Source organism: Scatophagus argus, chromosome 1 (genome assembly GCF_020382885.2).
Source record: "Scatophagus argus isolate fScaArg1 chromosome 1, fScaArg1.pri, whole genome shotgun sequence".
In the NCBI taxonomy this organism is placed as follows: Eukaryota; Metazoa; Chordata; class Actinopteri; family Scatophagidae; genus Scatophagus; species Scatophagus argus.
Genome location: NC_058493.1, coordinates 27,424,147 through 27,441,626, shown reverse-complemented (window position 1 = coordinate 27,441,626; position 17,480 = coordinate 27,424,147). Strand labels below are relative to the sequence as shown.

The window sequence follows — 17,480 nt, the reverse complement described above, 5'->3', positions numbered from 1 at the left end:
TTTCCTGCTCTCCTGTACTTTAATTTGAGTACTGAACGGCCTGAATTCTTCAGTCTAAAATTAACAACAGCGTCATTGTCGCATGAAGGGTCGGGCTGCCGCTAGACTACATCACCACACCCTCCATCAGATCGGTTCGTTTGTTTTAATTCATGAGTTGTCCGCTGTTGGGCGGTTCCCTCTGACTATAAGCTGCATAAGATCCTGGCGGCCGACGCTGGTTTAACACAGGACGCGCACCCGTAGAACGAGCCAATCAGAGAGCAGAACGCCGCGGTACGCGTATTTTGAATTGTATACAAACGGACTGGTCTGAGAGCAGGTTGATAGGCGACGCTCTGCTTGTCTCCGAGTAGTTTTGGTTGTTTTAAACTGTTCACCGATAATCGCATCAGAGTCTGGAATTTAACGATGAGAAAGAGGTAAGGTGAAAATAATCTTCGCGACAGAGTCAGCGTATAAAACGCAAAATAACGCTTGATATAAAATAGATGCGATAGTAAGTAGCTAACTTGTTGAGATTAGCTAGCACTCATGGTACCGTTAGCGAAACTAACACCACAGAAAGTTAGCTCGATGATACGAGTAGATTCTCTGTGTGTTTTGGTCGGTTTAAATGTTTTCAGTGACAGTTACTTGGTAAATGGGTTGAGTTTGCCTCTGCCTGGCTGTCTGTCCGTGTAGCGAGGTGCTCGCAGCTGAGGCGGTGTCGTGCCTGAATAAAGCGCTGTGCCATCTGAAGGACATCTGGGAAGAAATCGGTATCCCAGAGGACCAGAGACTGCAGAGAACTAATGTTGTCAAGACCCACATCAAGGTGAGTCCTCGAACGCTCATCATGGCTGTAAACCTGGTTCAGCAGGTGTATCGCGAGCTGTGGCAGGCGACCACCCGGCCTGTGAACAGGTTTCACCTGAGGAGGAGGAGGCTTTTAGAGGGACACAACAGTCATGAGTGAAAGTACACTTTACAGCGAGACATCTGGTCGTTTTTACTTCTGCGGTGTCGCTGGAGCCTGCTGATGCTGACATCTGATGGTGAAAGACGAGGACTGAGATATGCGTGATGAAGGCAGTTTTATAGTGTGAAAGCGTAAGAGCGTTTGTGTTTCTGGTTTAGCTCAAATATATTTGTTACCTGCAGAGTTGTACTGCACTTTCTTCTTGGTTCGTTGCTACCTGAATGTCCACGATGGGCTCATTTTGCTGTTGATTTATCTCAGAAATGTGGACTAATGAATTGACTCCAGCCTTCTGTTGACTGATAAAGTGAAATATTTTGTCAGTTTCTTTGTTTTGTGCGTCTCTGTATATCCACCAACCTCTGAGCATGAGTTTCGTTAATGTCAAAGTATTGGCTCATTCATCACACACATTTGAAGTGTGAGTGAGTCATCAGTTAACTACATGTGCACATGATTGTTTATGCATTAAAACATTTTTTAAAAACTGCTGGAAAAAACATGTAATGTTGTTATACAGCAATCAGCATTTCTTCTTTTCTCCTACTGAGTTAAAGTACTTTGTACTCCTCTCCTGCAGTGTTTGCAGTTTGCATGTGTATAATGTGTAATCGGTTGTCAGCTCTGTATCCATATTGGATATATTTGTTACTGGATATTGATGAGAAATGTGATCGTCCATCTGCATTCTGCTGATTTATTTTATTGTATTTATCCTCCAGAGCTTACTGGATATGATGATCAAAGAAGAAGAATCTCTGAAAAAGAGGCTCATAAACAGCCTTCAGACATGCAGGACAGAACTGGAGAAACTCTACCTGGAGCTTCAGCTACCTGTGTTTGAGGTAACGTCAGCTGTTTTTTAGTTTTGCTTTTTTTTTTAAAAAAAAAATATATTAATCTGCTTACTCAGTGTTGTCTTCTTCTTAGCAGTAGTTCATATAAAATGCCTCTTGTTACGAGCTGGTTGACGGTAAACAGATTTGCTGACGTTAACGGTTGTTTAGAGAACCGTCTTGTGAAGTATTTTTGTTGCCGTGTCCTCTGTACGTTCAGGAGGAGAGCGGTATCAGCATGCTCCAGCAGGAGAAGAACATACGCACTCAGGTGGAGGCTCTGATGAAGGAGAAGGCCCGTCGGATGCAGCAGCTGAAGGGTCTGCTGGAGCAGGACCAGGACCTGTGTGACATCCTGTGCTCCGTGCCTTATGGCATCGCTCCCGACTCTGTTCCCTCCCTGGAGCAGCTGGATCACTTCCAGCAGCACATCGCCAGCCAGAGCGCAGAGAAGGTGGGAGCTCGCGTTTGTCTCCTGTGTATCTCAGCTGTCCACAGGAAAGTTCCTTCCAAAGTTTCTTCCAAAGCTGCAGTTGTGCTGAAGGTGTTGCCGTCACAAACTGCAGAGGCCGTACTGGAAAAACGCGTGTTCGCGCAGCACTGACCTGATTCATCTCGTCGCTGTCACATGACTTACAGGCGGATTGTGTGCTCTTCCATGCTGATAAAATTCAAACCCACACTCTTGTCAAAAACATAATCTCATCTTTACTTGACCAAACTGTGTCGTGTTTACAGGTGAGGCGGCATGCTGAGTTCATGGACCTCAAAAAGCAGATCATCTTGTACATGGAAGAGCTGGACCATGTCCCTGAGACCAGCTTCGAGAAGGACGTCGTCTGTGAGGATGAGGACTCGTTTTGTCTTTCCAGAGAAAATATTACATCACTCAAGCTGCTTATCTGTCAGGTGAGACGGGTTTTCTAAAAATGAAATGAGCCAAACTTTGAGCCCAGATGTCTGATGTTTTCTACGCTCCAGTCAAATATGCATCGTAAGGGATCGACTGAAGACTTGGTGTCCTGTTGTTCCTGCAGCTGGAGGAACGCAAGACGGAGAACGAGGCCATGTGTGAGAACCACAGAGAGAAGATCCAGCAGCTGTGGGACAGACTGCAGGTTCCCCAGGAGGACAGGGAGGCCTTCAACGAACACATGGTCTCATCCAGGAAGAGGAACCTGGAAGCGGTGAGAAGACTTGAATGTCCTGTGTGCTGCCGACTTCCTCCATTTTTAGCTCTTTCTGTAATCCGTGGTCAGCGAATGGTGACTGTCAGTATTGTGAATGTTGTTTTCATCAAAGGCGCTCTATGACAAATGACCCATTAAAGGGGAATTCTGGTGTTTTTGACCCTGTTCCATATGTTTAAATATTTGGGTGAGCAAATAATTCGTACTTAGCAAAAATCTAGGAACTGGTCCAGTAAATTGCCTCAGCTGGGTCCAGTGTTTACTTTGGTGACTGTGGAGCAGAAGAATCAGTCATTATAGTTCACTTCTTCCATTGGTGAGTGGACTCAGGTCCTGCTGCCAGTCTGCAAACAGGGCGGGGCAGGCCTCAACACAGGAAATGACCTAGAAGGGAGTCCTTTCTGAACCGTCTCCGGTTTTACTGTTCAGCTGACGCTTTATTTTTTCTCCTTCAGTTACAAGCAGAAGTTCGGCGTCTGGAGGAGCTCAAACTGCTAAACATCCGCAACGTCACCGAGGCCATCCGGTCCGAGATCGCAGTGTTCTGGGACAAGTGCTTCTTCAGCATCGAGCAGCGGCAGGCTTTTGCACCATATTTTAGTGGTGGGTTCTCTTTGTTTGACATTTTAGTCTAACTCAGCACAATACTGGCATGCTAAGACACCGACTGTTTTCAGAGGATTTTACTGAAGAGCTGCTGAGTCTGCACGACGCTGAGATCCAGCGCTTGAAGCAGCATTATGAGGAGCACAAAGAACTTTTTGACGGAGTTCACCAATGGGAAGAAAGCTGGAGACTCTTCCTGGAGCTGGAGGTGAGTCTGATGGGGAAAGAAAACCAACAAGTCGTGAACAAAAAATCGAAGTAGCAACAAAACCTTCCTGTCCAACAATCTGTGATATGTCTGATGAGGTCTGAAAAACCTACCAAGAAATCTGCAAGTCAGAAATGGAAAATGTGTAGGAAGCCTGGGTTACACTGCAGCATGCTGGAATGCTTTCGTCTCTCTCATTGACAGAATAAAGCCACAGATCCGGCAAGATTCACTAACAGAGGAGGGAATCTCCTGAAAGAGGAGAAACAGAGGACCGAGCTGCACAAAAGTCTGCCAAAGGTGAAGACACGAAGGCCACGCGTTTTCCACAGTTTTCCAAACTGAAAATCTCTTCCCATTTCACAGTAACTCAACATCGTGTGTGTTTTGTGTTTTAAGCTTGAAAAGAAATTAAAAGCCCAGATCGACGTGTGGGAGGCTGAACAGGGGCGAGAGTTCCTCGTCAACGACCAGAAGTTCCTGCAGTATGTGGAGGATCAGTGGGAGCTGCACCAAACAGAGAAAGAGAAGGAGAAACAAGCACGAGTAGGTTTTACTGAAGAGGCTTGGCTTACTGAAGAGGCTTTGTGTTTGTTGGAAAACATGTTGACATGCTTCTCTTTCCAAACTCTGTCAGCATCTCAAGAAGAGCAAACAGACCGAGGAGGACATGCTGTACGGAACAACAGTGCGGACCCCCACCAAACGCAGGTTCCTGGGCACGACCACCCCGAATAAATCCCGAAAGGTGGTAAAGCCGATTCTTGGTTTGATGTGCACTCGGTCTCTGTAGTCGTCTGGCTCTGTCGGCGCTGACCCTCAGCCTCTCTCTCTCTCGCTCTCTCTCTCTCTCTCTTTCTCTCTCATCAGTTTAATGCAACTTCCAGTATTTCTAGTGCCACATCTAACAGCACCATGCGCTCTGCCTTCGGTGGAACCGTCTGTCGCTCACCTGTGCCCCGCCCCCCTCTCTCAGCAAACAAGGTAGGAGTTACACACTCGGCACACATAAAACACACCTGCACATCTAAGTGTCCTGCACTGTATAGACTGACAAGACACTAGAGCCCTAAACTGACACAGATTAGACCACAGACCCCCATCTGAGAGGATTTCCTCCCTGTGTCCCCCAAAAGTTATCAGTACTGCTTTTAGATGCGTGTGTGACACTCGTGACCAGAGTAGTCACACATTCTGTCACTGTGTTACCTGTGGATGGATTTAAAGTGAAAATGAATTCTTCCTCTTTTTGCTGGGAATCTCCTGGAAACCCCTCAGTGCTCCCTGGGGGTTCCCGCTTTTGAGAACCACAACACGGAGACGGCAACAACAACAACATCAATAACAACAACCAAGATGGCCGCGTAAAGAAAATCATGCTATTCAGTTCCCCAAATTCAAAAACAGAACATTTCAAAACATTTCTCTTCATTTCCGTCCATCTGATTGGATCAGATGGGCAGTTGACATCCACATGGCTGTCGGCACAATAAACTAGATAACCAACTTAATAGAATATTTACTTTTTCTGCTCTGTGATAAAATATGACCCATTTGCGCAGGATCTGAATGCTGCCGAATGCTGTGAAGTCAGTCAAGGGGATTTCAGCCATTTCTCCCTGTGAATGTGAACATTTCTGATGTGCTTCTCTGCTGTGTGCTCTCCAGGGTCTGGCGCCACGGACGCCAGGTAGCGCCAAACCCCCCCACCCAAGACTGCATGGCACTAACAAGGAGAATGAGGGCCAGCTGAAGGGGACTCCTCTGATTGGTGCGTTGCTGCCCTGCGCTAGTCCACAGCGTAACTTCAGCATAACCTCTGTTGCCAGCACATATTCAGAGTTTGTGGTAATTTATTCTTTTGTCTTTATTTTCTCTGAATCTTTTTCCTCATTTCTGTGCAACGAGGCTTTGAAATGTGTTGTAGAGGGTGCACAAATGCTAATGATGAAAATTTATGTTGTAGAGGGACTTGGTCAACTGCGAATCTGTTCAGTCAAGGTGTGTTTGGAATCCTAAAAGCTTGTGATTGTGACTAATCCCCTTTAACCTGCAGCAGTTGCATGTCTCTAATCCAAGAGCCATTTGTCTCAGGCATTCAGACCGACATCAGCCCTGAGAGCTGCTGCGTGGTGGTTTCTCGCAGGGCTCACGTTGGTCTGACTGAGTCTGACGCAGTCGTGTTTGCTCCCACGTCTTTCTTTCTAAACATTTTTACACCTCACGCTGTTTATTCACTGTTTTTTATTATTATTATTATGGTTTTCAGTCTTGCTGCATGGAGACGAGCACATTTTGTTGGCATTTTCCCTCTCTAGAAACATTTTGTTGACTCCGTGTACGCAGTTATTTAAAATGCAAACTCGTACTCCTCCGTTAGCGAAGTGCAGTGACGTGAGTTTCGCCTCTGAAGCCCTCGACTCCCTCAGCCCACACACACTGAGACGTTCTAGATAGATAGATGCTAAGTGTTAGCTGAGAAGATTTGAGGTGGGAGACGCTTGGGGCGCGTTGCGAAGTCAAACAGCATCCTGTTAAAAACAAAAAACAAAACCTTCCCTAAATAGTTCAATTTGCAGAACTCTGATAGCGTTTAAACCAAAGGGTTGATACCCACAGTGTGAAGCTCATGTGATGGGCCTGAGTTTGAAATCTTTTCGTCCGTCTGTGTGGTTGACTTCGCTCTCTGACTCACACTAACAGCCTTCGCCGTGTCTTTTCATAACGATTTCAAACTGCTATGCGCCCGTTTGCTGCGTCTCTTCCTCCTGTCGTCACATGTCGCACGAGGAGTCAACCTTAACGGCTGTTTCTGTTTCCACAGCGAGACCTGTCCAAGGCCTCCGACGCCAAGATCCAGCACAACATCCTGAACTCCACCACCGCCAACCTTTGACCTCCCCGCTCTGACTGCATCAGCTGTCAAATCGTAGTCCTTTCAACAAAAGTTCTGATCTCACGACCTTTCACTGCTCTCTGCGTTTGTATGTAAATGAAGGTAATAATATATTAAGTGTTAAGTCGCTGATAAACCAGGAGTATGCCGTCAGTCGCCGGGCGTGTTGTCCTCAGTGCTGCGGGATTTCTGTCTGTCAGGAAGAAAAATGTTTGTATCCTAAGTTAAACTAACACTACTTTGGGTTTCTAAATTTTGCCAGTTATTGAGCTGTAATAAACTCAGTCTGCATCTTGTACTGCACACTTTATTTAAAAAAAGAAAAGAAAAAAAGAAATGAGAGAATGTTTAGCTTTCTGAATTTATGCAATCTGGGGTTACAGGCCAAATGTATTGTGAATACTTTGCACTTTTTTTTTTTTAACAAAGTATACTGAAGCTCACTGTGTAATTTTATACACACACACACACTCTTTTCCATCCAAATCTGTTTTTACACATGTATGTATTTGTATATATTTCTGTATCTGCTGTTCTCTTCATAGACTCTGTTTGACGGAGATGTGAACACGTTTAGACTGTTGGTGCCTCATAACAGTTTAAGTATCGCTAAATCACACGAATTCAGCACAACATGGCTGATTTGGAAAAACTTGTTAAAATGTAATAAATGCATTTTCAAGTGACAAGCACAGACGGATTATTTGTAAGATTCATTTTGCGCTTTTTAACCTGTTTTGCCAAATGAAATATCAAAAAATGATCACAGAAGAATAGTTTGCAAACACAGGAACTGCTAGATTTGATATATGCACCTTTTCCATAAAGTCTATGATTTAAACATACTGCAGTATGTGCAAAAGTCTGTTGTCCAGTTTGTTTATATCATTAGTTCACGTGTTTGAAGTTTGTCGGGCGGGAAAGAATCTGATCTGCCTGCTAACACAACAGTACAGATTTTTTTCATCAAATATGTAACTTGCTGTTGTTTTTATCTCCTGCTGAGGATGAACCCAGTAAATCCAAATTTTGAAAGGAAGAATACAGAAGAAAAACAGATCCACTTCTTTTAGGTGCATATGTTTGGCTCGGATATCTCAAAGAGAAATCTCATGAATAAAAGTGTGAGACAGCATGGACTGTAAACTCTGACCTTCGTGTCAGCAGACCGACAGTCTCACAGATTTACTCCAGACTGAGATAAGCCGTGTAAATGAAAGCTAAAATACAAACTAATCAGTGAGGCCGTTCAATGCAGCATTTCAAATGCTGATAATCACAATTTTAGAAAAATGTGAAAGACTGAACTAGTACTTTAACGACAAATAAAACTTGACCACTAAATGTAGTAACAAACAGCTCGGAGTTCATTCGAGATTAGCTTAGGACAGGCTAATGCTATCTGGGCGCCATTGCAAAGAAGAACGTGCTGTGAATGACCTTTCCGGTTCACATAAGGTCAGGTTGAAGCTGTTTAGCTAGCCTGCTTGATCTAATCAAAGTTGATTCAATATCAGTGAGCACGAGCTGCTGTCACCTGAGTTTATCTCAGTGGGCTTTGACCTCGTGACTTCACAACCGGACATCTCGCGGTTTGAGTTCACTGGGCGGTTTCACACGAAACTTCGTGATGCTCGAGTATTTATATGACAAACTGCAATTTTTTGACTTGCAAACTCATCTTTCAACTTGACAGATATTATTCGTGTACTCTGTGGCACAATTCCAAGAGAATCAAAAAATTATTTGTCGCCATTAACCACCGTTCAGATTTTTTTGTTGTCACGAATTTTACTCTGAAAGACCGGAAGTCCTGGTGTTACTGACTTCCTGCCGGGGAAGAACGGATGCTAACCGGTTGTCAGGTCATATTTTACAGCGTGTGGGTCATTAGTATTAGTAACGTTGTGTGATTACGTGAAGCTGCCCGTCTTTGTCTCTGAAAGCTCAGAGTTTTTACGGTATTTTCTTGAAAACCAGCGCAGTCATGTCCGGAGCGTTAGCAAGGCTGCTGTTCTACCCGACGTTAGCCTACAATGTTGTCATGGAGAAAGTGTCGTCGAGACGGTGGTTTGACCGAGTGGACGAGACGGTCATCCTCGGAGCGCTGCCGTTCAGGTCCATGACCAAACAGGTCAGACAGACAGACGTCATCCTCTGCAGCTAACACCGAACAACAAACTGTCCGTCTCCTTGTCTGGCGTTTCAAAGCCCACTTAAACTTGCTTGGAAATGTAAAAGTTTTTAGACAGGCGGGCCGCTGTGAAGGCGGGCGCTGAAGGGGCTTTGACATAACGTAACCCTGCTGTCTGCTGGCTGCTGTGATAATTTCATTTTAATTACATGAGACATTAGCATGGGAAACACAACCACAGTAGAAACTGGAGAAGCAAAACAAGTGATTAAACTCGATGTAAATGATTAAAAAGCAGTCCTTTTAGTTATTTTTATGCAGGCTTCAGCTTCTCAGATATGATGGAAGATTTGATGCTGAATTAAGCAAGCAGCTGGGACATGTCATTACGGCTGTGTGTATGTTGTGACATAATGAATAATAGAGAAAATAATTACCTTACTCAGTCATGTTGAAACCGATGGGCAGTTGAATTTGTACTCATCTCATAATAACTTGTCTTGTATCTTTTAGGTCTCTTGTTTGTATGTCAGAATTTTCACCCTCCATGATTATCTTTGCTCTTGCTGTTCCTAACCATTAAATGTCCAAACAGCTTTTTCAGCAGCAGATTTCCAGCTCACAGTCTGCTGGCTGTCTGTTCTGTTCTCACGCTCACCTTTCAACGTGGGCCTGCTTTAAGGTCATTAGCTCTGAGAACTGATGGTTGCCATGTCTTGTGTTGAAGCTGGTGGAAACGGAAAACGTCCGAGGGGTCATCACCATGAACGAGATGTATGAGACCAAGTATTTCTGCAACTCCGCTGAGGTGAGTGTGCTTCACTTGTGTTTCCACTCTGAGGACAAACATTTGACCAAGCAAACAGCTTGTGTCTGTAATAAAAAAATAATAGAAAAGTAATTCACCAACTGACTTGACTGATTTACTCTGACCTAATAAGCACATTTGTCACCTCTTATTGATAAAGTCAAAGACAAGAAATCAGTTTTAAGGTGTTCATTTGACCGTTCTGTTAGCCTGCATGTGATTATGCATATGATTGGTTTATAGCCAACAGAAGTGAGGTTGAATCCTTCCTTCACATTTTCCAGTTGTCCGTAAATGACAGGTTGATTTGATGTGTTTGATGCTCGTGGCAGGAGTGGCAGGCTGCAGGGGTGGAGCAGCTGAGGCTGAGCACCGTCGACCTCACCGGCGTTCCCAGCCTGGAGAACCTGCACCGAGGCGTGGAGTTTGCCCTGCAGCACCGAGAGCGGGGAACCAGCGTGTACGTCCACTGCAAGGCCGGACGCTCCCGCAGCGCCACACTGGCTGCTGCTTACCTCATTCGGGTCAGTCCAGAACCCTGGCCAGGCCACACTGTCATGTCTGCTGTGTGCACTCCAACACAGACATCAAGTTTAAGCAGTTAGCACAGAAAAAGGATCATTTCACATTTTTTAAAGTCAGACTGGAACAGACATGCACGGATGTACATTGAAAGGGTTGCTGAGGCTGAATTTGTTCCTTGGGGTAAAGATGCTTCCTTTTAGCTTTGCTTTCTGTTCCTTCACATCCTCACTGGGTGCTCACCCACTATGGATGTAAACATAGTCTGTTCAAAAGCTGAAAGTTAACAGCTTCATTTCCAAGCCAGTGATGGTGACCATCACGATTGTATCATTATGTCGGGGGACTCTGACATTTTGAAGTCATTAATGTCCATCCATGAAACTGTTCACTCAGTCAGAAATATGTTGGTTTTGACATGACACTTTTCTGCTGACAGTTACACTGCTGGACTCCAGAGGAAGCCTGTCAGAAGCTGGCGAGTGTTCGACCGCACGTCCTGGTACGCTCTGCTCAGCTGGAGATGCTGAGGAGATACCACCAGCAGGTGTGTGGACAGTCGAGCTGAGAGAGCAGCTCATGGCCTCAGACCTCATTATGTTCCTCCAGCAGCTGGAAGCCTGCGCCCTGAGCCTGGAGTGAAGCCACAGTGACGTGACACACAGCCAGTCCTCCGAGTCATAATGTGTCTGAAGGAAATGCCAAACCACTTGTTTGTTTTTTTTTCCTGGCTTTACATCAGACTCTCACAAGGAAATGACAAATTTTAAGCAGTTAAGTCACAATGTGTCAGTTAAGCCTGGTTTCCCGCTTGTGGTTGAAACGTACTGATTTTATATCATGACTTTTTGAATCTCAGAGTCACGTTTAATGGAATGGAAACACTTGGAAGCTTTTAAAGTATCTGAACAGTCACTTCCTTCTGTTTCAGCTAAACATGCTCTCAGATTCCCGAAGCAAATCGACACTTCAGTGCCGTTTGTTTGTCACCGTAATCATCAAAACACTCCAGCTGAGCGAAGTGTATTGTGCTTGTTGCTTTTGGACTGCAGTGGCACAACAAGACGAGAACATTTCAGTGCATTTGCTATGTGCCTCAGAACTGTGATGTTAATAAAATATTTGTGTGATAAGTACATTCTAATGGTGTTTATGCTTTATTTGTATTTACGACGTGACAGCTGTTTTAGCTGTGGTGGAGCAGCATGAAGACATACTGACAGCCCTGTCGTTTCATGTGACAGGACAGGAAGGTACAGCGTGTTCAGTTTGGCTACAGATAGAAAGGAACTAAAAACATATCTGTGGAGATTCTCAGTCATCCAGGTTGTATTCACTCAAAGAGTTAAAGCAAGGCATCTGCGTATATATTTGTTCCCCACCAGTCAGTTTTCTCAGAACTGATGAAGCTGCTTGGAATAGCAGCCAAACATCTTCAAGCCAAATCTTCACAAGTCCAGACGTCTTGCTTTAACACTTTGAGTGAACTAAAAACATCTACTCAAGAGCTGTTAGTGAAGCCAGTAGGCCCATATGTTGATTGAATCATGTGTGTGGCCACATTCACTATGACATTAAATCTGATAAATAAATTGCTTTCAGATCAAGATTTTATAATGTGATCACTGTGTAAAAGATGTGGTAGAAAAATGTAATATAATTACAGTAATATAATTATGCAGCACGGACAGAGCCCATTCTAATGAGCAAATGCTTCTACATATATATATATATATATATATATATAGAAGCATATATATATATATTCGTTGTGGTATCAGAGACACATTATCCAGTAGTAACTGTAATTGAGTATTTACGTAATTAGGCTTCTCCTCCGACTCACCAGGGGGCGACAGAGCGCTAAGAGCTGCGTCTCTGCTCGGAGAAGAAGCACTACTGCAGAGCAAACATGGCGGCATCGCTAGTGCGGTTTGTCCGCGGAGGTCTTGGAAGGAGTTTTAACAGTAAGATGACCCAATACTCGTTTGAGTTTGTACGCGCTGTTCGCTGCGGTGATCGCTTTGATTCTGTGTGTCTTTGCTTGTAATTGAAAACTGCACTAATTAATTTTCCACCGTCAAATGTCTCTGACTTGACCTTCGAGCTAGCTAATGCTAAGTTAGCATTAATCTGCACGGAGTTTATCGATGGGCAGCTTGTGTTGTTTGTGTGACAGACGACTTTATTTGGACAACGTGAACAGTCGTACAGAAGTGTTCTAAGGGGATTCAGGACGAGCGTTTGTTGTTTATTTTCGGATTTCTGCTCGGGTTCTGTGAGCTCCTCTGTAGGTGTGTATGACGTGACGTTTTGACTCTTTTCTAATGTGTTTTTTTTTCTAGTTGCAAAGACTTCGTGGCTCCTCCAGCAGCAGAACAGGCTGCAGAGCTCCACCACTGAGACCAGCCGTGAGTACTCAGTACCGCAGGAAACCGTGTAATGTAACGTGGTTGTTTACAAGCAGACAGAAACGGTGGCTGGCCCACTCATCTCTCTCATTACCTTCACGTGGCTTCTGTCCTGGAGCCCCAAAGCTACACGACCCCCTAAAAACTCCAGGCTGACTCAGAGTCAGTCGGGTTGTTCTGGTTTATGGGACATTTGTGACTTGGATAAAAACACGTTTATAGTCTGTCAGTATATTTCTGCTCAGTTCGTATGACATGAAGCCAAAGTTGCATTGTTGTTGTTTTTGATAATAAATTGTTGCAGTCCTTTTTCAAGCAAAAATTTCAAATATTTGTTCCAGCTTCTTAACTGCGAGGATTTGCTGCTTTTCTTTGTCATTTAAGCAAGAACTGGCTGTTGGTGTTAACACACTGACTGTATGATTGATGTCCACATCACATACGCCTGCATTTGAATTAGTCATCACAGGAAACCAAAACTCAAGAAACAGTCTGCAGCCTGTCTTGTCATTGTAAACCTCTTGTCTCTTCTGACCTTCGTGCAGCCACCGTCAGGCCCAGGGATGCAGTCACTCACAGCCAGCTGGCGGCGTTTGGGGAGTACGTGTCGGAGATGATGCCCAAATATATCCAACAGGTTCAGGTCAGTTCAAGTCCTCACAAGAGTCTCAGAGTTCTGAGCTCATCCTCCTCTTGTGCTGCTTGCTGCTTGAAAGGACATTCAGTGTTTGTGACAGGACTTTAGAGTCACGCTGTGTGGTTCAGTACCTCATGTGTCTACATTCTGTTTGGCCACAGCCGGTAAATCAGAGCTGATGTGTAAATAAGGGAGGAAATGAGATGCAAACTGGCAGATCACAGGCTGGTGTCCTACTTGGACAAGACAAGATTAACTTTATTGATCCTGCAGTGGGGAAATTCACTATGGGAGCAGTAAGGAATACTGTGTGTGTGTGTGTGTGTGTGTGTAGGTGACCTGTTACAATGAGCTTGAGGTGATGATCCACCCTGATGGAGTGGTTCCTGTTCTGACCTTTCTGAAGGACCACACCAACGCGCAGTTCAGGAACATGACTGACCTGACTGCTGTTGACATCCCAACACGGCAGAACCGCTTTGAGGTAACTGACACACAAACACACAGAGGAACATGTCACAGTGGTGAGACCGATAAGCTGCCATTTTAACTGTAGGGCCCAGACTGCAGCTGCGGTCGTCTGTGACTGAGTAGCCGAATGATCAAGCTGGTCCCCGGGTGGGACAGCCGAGTGTTGGTGTTCCCCTTTTGGCTGTTGCTCTTTGAAATGAACTGTTTGGTCCTGAATCATATTCTCAGGAGGGAATGTGATTGTTGCCTTAGCAGGAGCCTCACAGCGAAAGCAGAATTTCTGTGTGCCGGTTGACATGCGATCCTGCTTGCTGCCCACATCACACGTAGAGCTGATAACCTCCTGAGTCTGTGACGTAAAGCTTTTTATGAGTTTCTGGATGAGCTCCATAGTTATCGAGTATAATTTGTCTTTATTGGACTCACTAATTCTCCTCAAACATTTTCTGTTTAGAATTTAAATATTTATGAGCAGGACCATCCTGGTAGTAGGAGCTGTCCGTCTGTATTCGTGGTGATAATGTGTGTGTGTTCATCCGTGTGTGCGTGTGTTGGTTTACAGATCGTGTACAACCTGCTGTCACTACACTACAACTCTCGCATTCGTGTCAAGACGTACACAGACGAGTTAACGCCGGTGGACTCTGCGGTGCCGGTCCACATCGCTGCCAACTGGTACGAGAGGGAGGTGAGTCACAACCTGCTGGTCCAGTGTGAGCATCCGAACAGGAGCTCCCCGGTGACGGGCAGCTATGGCACACACAGACTGAGTGTGTGTGTGTGTGCGTGTGTTTTACAGGTGTGGGACATGTTTGGTGTGTTCTTCGCCGACCATCCAGACCTGAGGCGTATTCTGACCGACTACGGCTTCGAGGGTCACCCCTTCAGGAAGGACTTCCCCCTCTCGGGATACGTGGAGGTGAGTCCTGCCAGCAACGCGTGAGCTCAGTGCAGCCGTTCAGCTTTATTTAGATTCATCAGCGTGTGATTCATCAGCATCAGCCAAATACTGACGAAGTATCGCTGGCAGGATGTCAGTGAGACAGACAGGATGAAAGCTGTGCCCAGGCGTTCAGGCTCTGCCGATCCCATGGTTTTTATTTATGCATTCAGTTATTTTTTCAGCTCACGATGATAAATTCAGGATTCCCACAAGCCTTGAAAGTCCTTGATAGTTTGCACTGAGAGCGAGAGAGAATAATTTATGACCGGAATACTCCCTGAGACTGAATAGATTTCCTTGAAAGACTGAATTATTAATTTCATTGCAGTACACATTCATTTACATTTTTATCAGGGTGTTGTGGCGGGCAGGCTTCTCATGCAGTTTTCTTCTCATATTCTCCAGTTTTTGCTTCCTGAAATGTATCAACCGTAAGCACGAAAGTCTTTTCAGCAAATCATCATAACTCCTCCTGCAGGTGCGTTACGATGACGAGTTGAAGCGCGTGGTGGCCGAGCCTGTCGAGCTGTCGCAGGAGTTCAGGAAGTTCGACCTGAACACGCCCTGGGAGGTGTTCCCCGCCCACCGAGAGCCCAAAGAGGCGGCACCCAAGCTGGAGGCGGGTGAGACCCCTGAGAAGAAATGATGTCCCTCGGTTTCATCTCTCTGTTCTGTCCCCTCGTGTCGTTTTGGGATTCCCAGCACCCTGAGCAAACCTGAAATATTTATGTAAATAAAAGAACTAATAAAACAAACCTCAAAACATTTCGTTTGTGGGGCTGTGGCTTCTCTCTTTCTGGCCACTCAGACATTGAAAGTGATCGTTGAACACCTTGTTATAAAACCAATAATTATTGGTCTGCTGCTATAATAGCATCCGTTGTTCTTCCTTTAGGTGTCCCACCAGGCTTCTCTCTCTTGTCTGTGGTGCTGTTGATCCATGCAGAGATTTGGGCTGTAGAGATGTCTGCCTTTTACCCAATATAATGCAACTAGATGGCACATTTTGGGGTGAACTGTCCCTTTGACAGTCCCTGAACAAAATATGACTAAACAAACCTAAACCAGGGATGTCCAAATACTTTTGGCCACATGTTATGTTTTGTAAATTTTACTGTGTGAAGCTAAACTTGTCTCGACACTGAATGAAGGCTCTGAGGACTCTGGTTTCTGAATAAAGTTACACCTTCATGACTGCATAAGCAATAATCAAAGTTCTGATTTTGAGAACATCTTCAGGTCATGTTAGTTATATGTTTAACATTAAAACACTAATCTGCCCGTGTGCTTCGTCATGAAGGTTTGACTTGCAGAACAACATAAGCAAAATGGCTAAAACTGATCGGATTGAAAATATTGATGAATCCTGATTGGTGCACAGAAACTTGTAACAATCATCTCCAGCTGAGCTTCACATCATCCATTTAAGGGAAGATCATAATTAAGAAAATACGTTAAAATGTTTGTGTCTGAACTGGATGTTGGTGCCCTCCTCAGTTTCACTAATCTGCCACGTGGGACTCGGCCAGCAGGTGGCGCCACAGCACAGAATGAAAAATCAAGAGCAAAGTCGTTGAACTGAAACTGAATTGAATCTGATTACAGACTGTACATTTCTTACTTTTTTATTAGTATTATTTGAAGCATTCATGTCACATGTAAGAAATACTGAAAACATTTCAACATGAACCAGACTACTGAAAACAAGACATGGGTCAGAATGTGTGTAAATATCCCTTCTTTCTGTCATTGTTGGGTTTGTGCTTTTCAGACACACAAAAATGCTAATTTTAGCAATCTTATCAACTAAACTAAGCAACAGCCGGGATGGACATTTTGACTCATGTCTGCTTGACATAGTTTCTAATGCACATTGATCAGACTGATCGGGCTTATCAGAAAGGAACAGAAACATCCAACATATTGTCAGCTACTGTACAGATAATTCACTTGATAAAAACACATTTAACAGGCGTGGTCAGCGCCTGTGAGGCTGTTCAGCCATCATGACAAAGAATCTTTTAAATTATTTTCTGTTATATGCATGCATCACACAAGTGCTTTTGAGTGTGGGATGAGTTACGCTCACGTCACTTCACACGAGTCCTGTGCAGGAGTTTTCACTATCTGAATGACCTTCACAGACGGATTCACTGAAGCAGTCGCTGGTCCACCCGTGGGCACTGGGGCTGAAACGGAGAAGCCACCGGGGCTCGCACTGAACACGTTCCTGACGCACACGCGCAGGATGGTTTCATAGTGTGAAAAAAGGAGCATCTCATTGTCCAAAATGTTGTGGCTTTCTGAGAAGTCAGCGCAGCCGTACAGGACGAGGAGCTGTGGAGGAGTAACGCTGTGCTGCACAGAGGCCTGGGGAGAGTCCCTCATTAGTTTTCACAGAAGCTATGAGACCATTTCCCCCGGTGCCAAAGAGATCGGCGCGACGTGAACGCAGCAAACTGATCGCTGCGTCGCCACACTGTGGTCACGTGTTCAGGTTTATCTTCACGGTATTTAATTATCATCAAGAGAAAAATAACTTCTGAAATAATAATTACTCGTGCTATGTGATCGACTACATTCATTTGGCAGCCATTTTTCTCTGTTGTCATCTGACATCAGGATCTGACAAGTCGTGATCATTTCACTGCTCCCCGATTGATCATAACATAACAATTGAGTCTTGAAATTCTTTCAGCGTCCTGATCTTTGACTCATATTAAGCTGGACAAATCGTCTGCACGTCCTCCCACTGTACAAAAGTGAAGCCAAAGTGTCCTGGACATGAGTGCGGCCATCTTGTTCTGGTGATGTCATTTGGAGCCAGAGTCTGTGCAGCAGTGATTGGGAGGTGGAG

General features: G+C 44.8%; 3 protein-coding genes across 7 annotated transcripts; all 3 read left to right on the top strand.

Moving 5' to 3' along the window:
* Window positions 1-253: 253 nt before the first annotated feature.
* On the top strand, window positions 254-7,383 carry prc1b (protein regulator of cytokinesis 1b). 4 transcript variants are annotated; one of them, XM_046395973.1, is made up of 15 exons: window positions 254-422; window positions 685-817; window positions 1,684-1,806; window positions 2,018-2,251; window positions 2,536-2,706; window positions 2,835-2,984; window positions 3,443-3,590; window positions 3,665-3,801; window positions 4,006-4,101; window positions 4,201-4,347; window positions 4,439-4,549; window positions 4,672-4,785; window positions 5,470-5,572; window positions 5,768-5,802; window positions 6,626-7,383. In XM_046395973.1, the coding sequence occupies exons 1-15, from the start codon at window positions 412-414 to the stop codon at window positions 6,695-6,697; spliced, it is 1,785 nt and encodes a 594-aa protein (XP_046251929.1). In that variant the 5' UTR covers window positions 254-411; the 3' UTR covers window positions 6,698-7,383. The 4 variants fall into 4 exon arrangements, with proteins under 4 accessions (XP_046251929.1, XP_046251912.1, XP_046251938.1 ...); XM_046395956.1 differs by having other exon boundaries at window positions 5,470-5,649; XM_046395982.1 differs by lacking the exon at window positions 5,768-5,802 and having other exon boundaries at window positions 256-422.
* A 1,028-nt stretch (window positions 7,384-8,411) lies between these two features.
* ptpmt1 (protein tyrosine phosphatase mitochondrial 1) lies at window positions 8,412-11,305 on the top strand. 2 transcript variants are annotated; one of them, XM_046395921.1, is made up of 5 exons: window positions 8,412-8,562; window positions 8,678-8,831; window positions 9,559-9,639; window positions 9,972-10,163; window positions 10,601-11,305. In XM_046395921.1, exons 2-5 carry the CDS (start codon window positions 8,685-8,687, stop codon window positions 10,727-10,729), a joined length of 549 nt encoding a protein of 182 aa, XP_046251877.1. In that variant the 5' UTR covers window positions 8,412-8,562; window positions 8,678-8,684; the 3' UTR covers window positions 10,730-11,305. The 2 variants fall into 2 exon arrangements, with proteins under 2 accessions (XP_046251877.1, XP_046251867.1); XM_046395911.1 differs by having other exon boundaries at window positions 8,504-8,831.
* Window positions 11,306-11,981: 676 nt separating this feature from the next.
* Window positions 11,982-15,388, top strand: ndufs3 (NADH:ubiquinone oxidoreductase core subunit S3). Its single transcript, XM_046395897.1, has 7 exons — window positions 11,982-12,128; window positions 12,507-12,572; window positions 13,118-13,215; window positions 13,544-13,693; window positions 14,243-14,368; window positions 14,480-14,599; window positions 15,102-15,388. Exons 1-7 carry the CDS (start codon window positions 12,074-12,076, stop codon window positions 15,267-15,269), a joined length of 783 nt encoding a protein of 260 aa, XP_046251853.1. The 5' UTR covers window positions 11,982-12,073; the 3' UTR covers window positions 15,270-15,388.
* Window positions 15,389-17,480: the final 2,092 nt, after the last annotated feature.

Coding starts and splice junctions, on each gene's coding strand:
- prc1b (XM_046395956.1), top strand. Junction 818..1,683: donor TTGTCAAGACCCACATCAAG/GTGAGTCCTCGA, acceptor TTTATCCTCCAG/AGCTTACTGGATATGATGAT. Junction 2,985..3,442: donor GGAAGAGGAACCTGGAAGCG/GTGAGAAGACTT, acceptor TTTCTCCTTCAG/TTACAAGCAGAAGTTCGGCG.
- ptpmt1 (XM_046395921.1), top strand. CDS start 8,685: ATGTCCGGAGCGTTAGCAAGGCTGCTGTTCTACCCGACGTTAGCCTAC. Junction 8,832..9,558: donor TCAGGTCCATGACCAAACAG/GTCAGACAGACA, acceptor CTTGTGTTGAAG/CTGGTGGAAACGGAAAACGT. Junction 9,640..9,971: donor ATTTCTGCAACTCCGCTGAG/GTGAGTGTGCTT, acceptor TGCTCGTGGCAG/GAGTGGCAGGCTGCAGGGGT.
- ndufs3 (XM_046395897.1), top strand. CDS start 12,074: ATGGCGGCATCGCTAGTGCGGTTTGTCCGCGGAGGTCTTGGAAGGAGT. Junction 13,694..14,242: donor CACGGCAGAACCGCTTTGAG/GTAACTGACACA, acceptor GTTGGTTTACAG/ATCGTGTACAACCTGCTGTC. Junction 14,600..15,101: donor CCCTCTCGGGATACGTGGAG/GTGAGTCCTGCC, acceptor CTCCTCCTGCAG/GTGCGTTACGATGACGAGTT.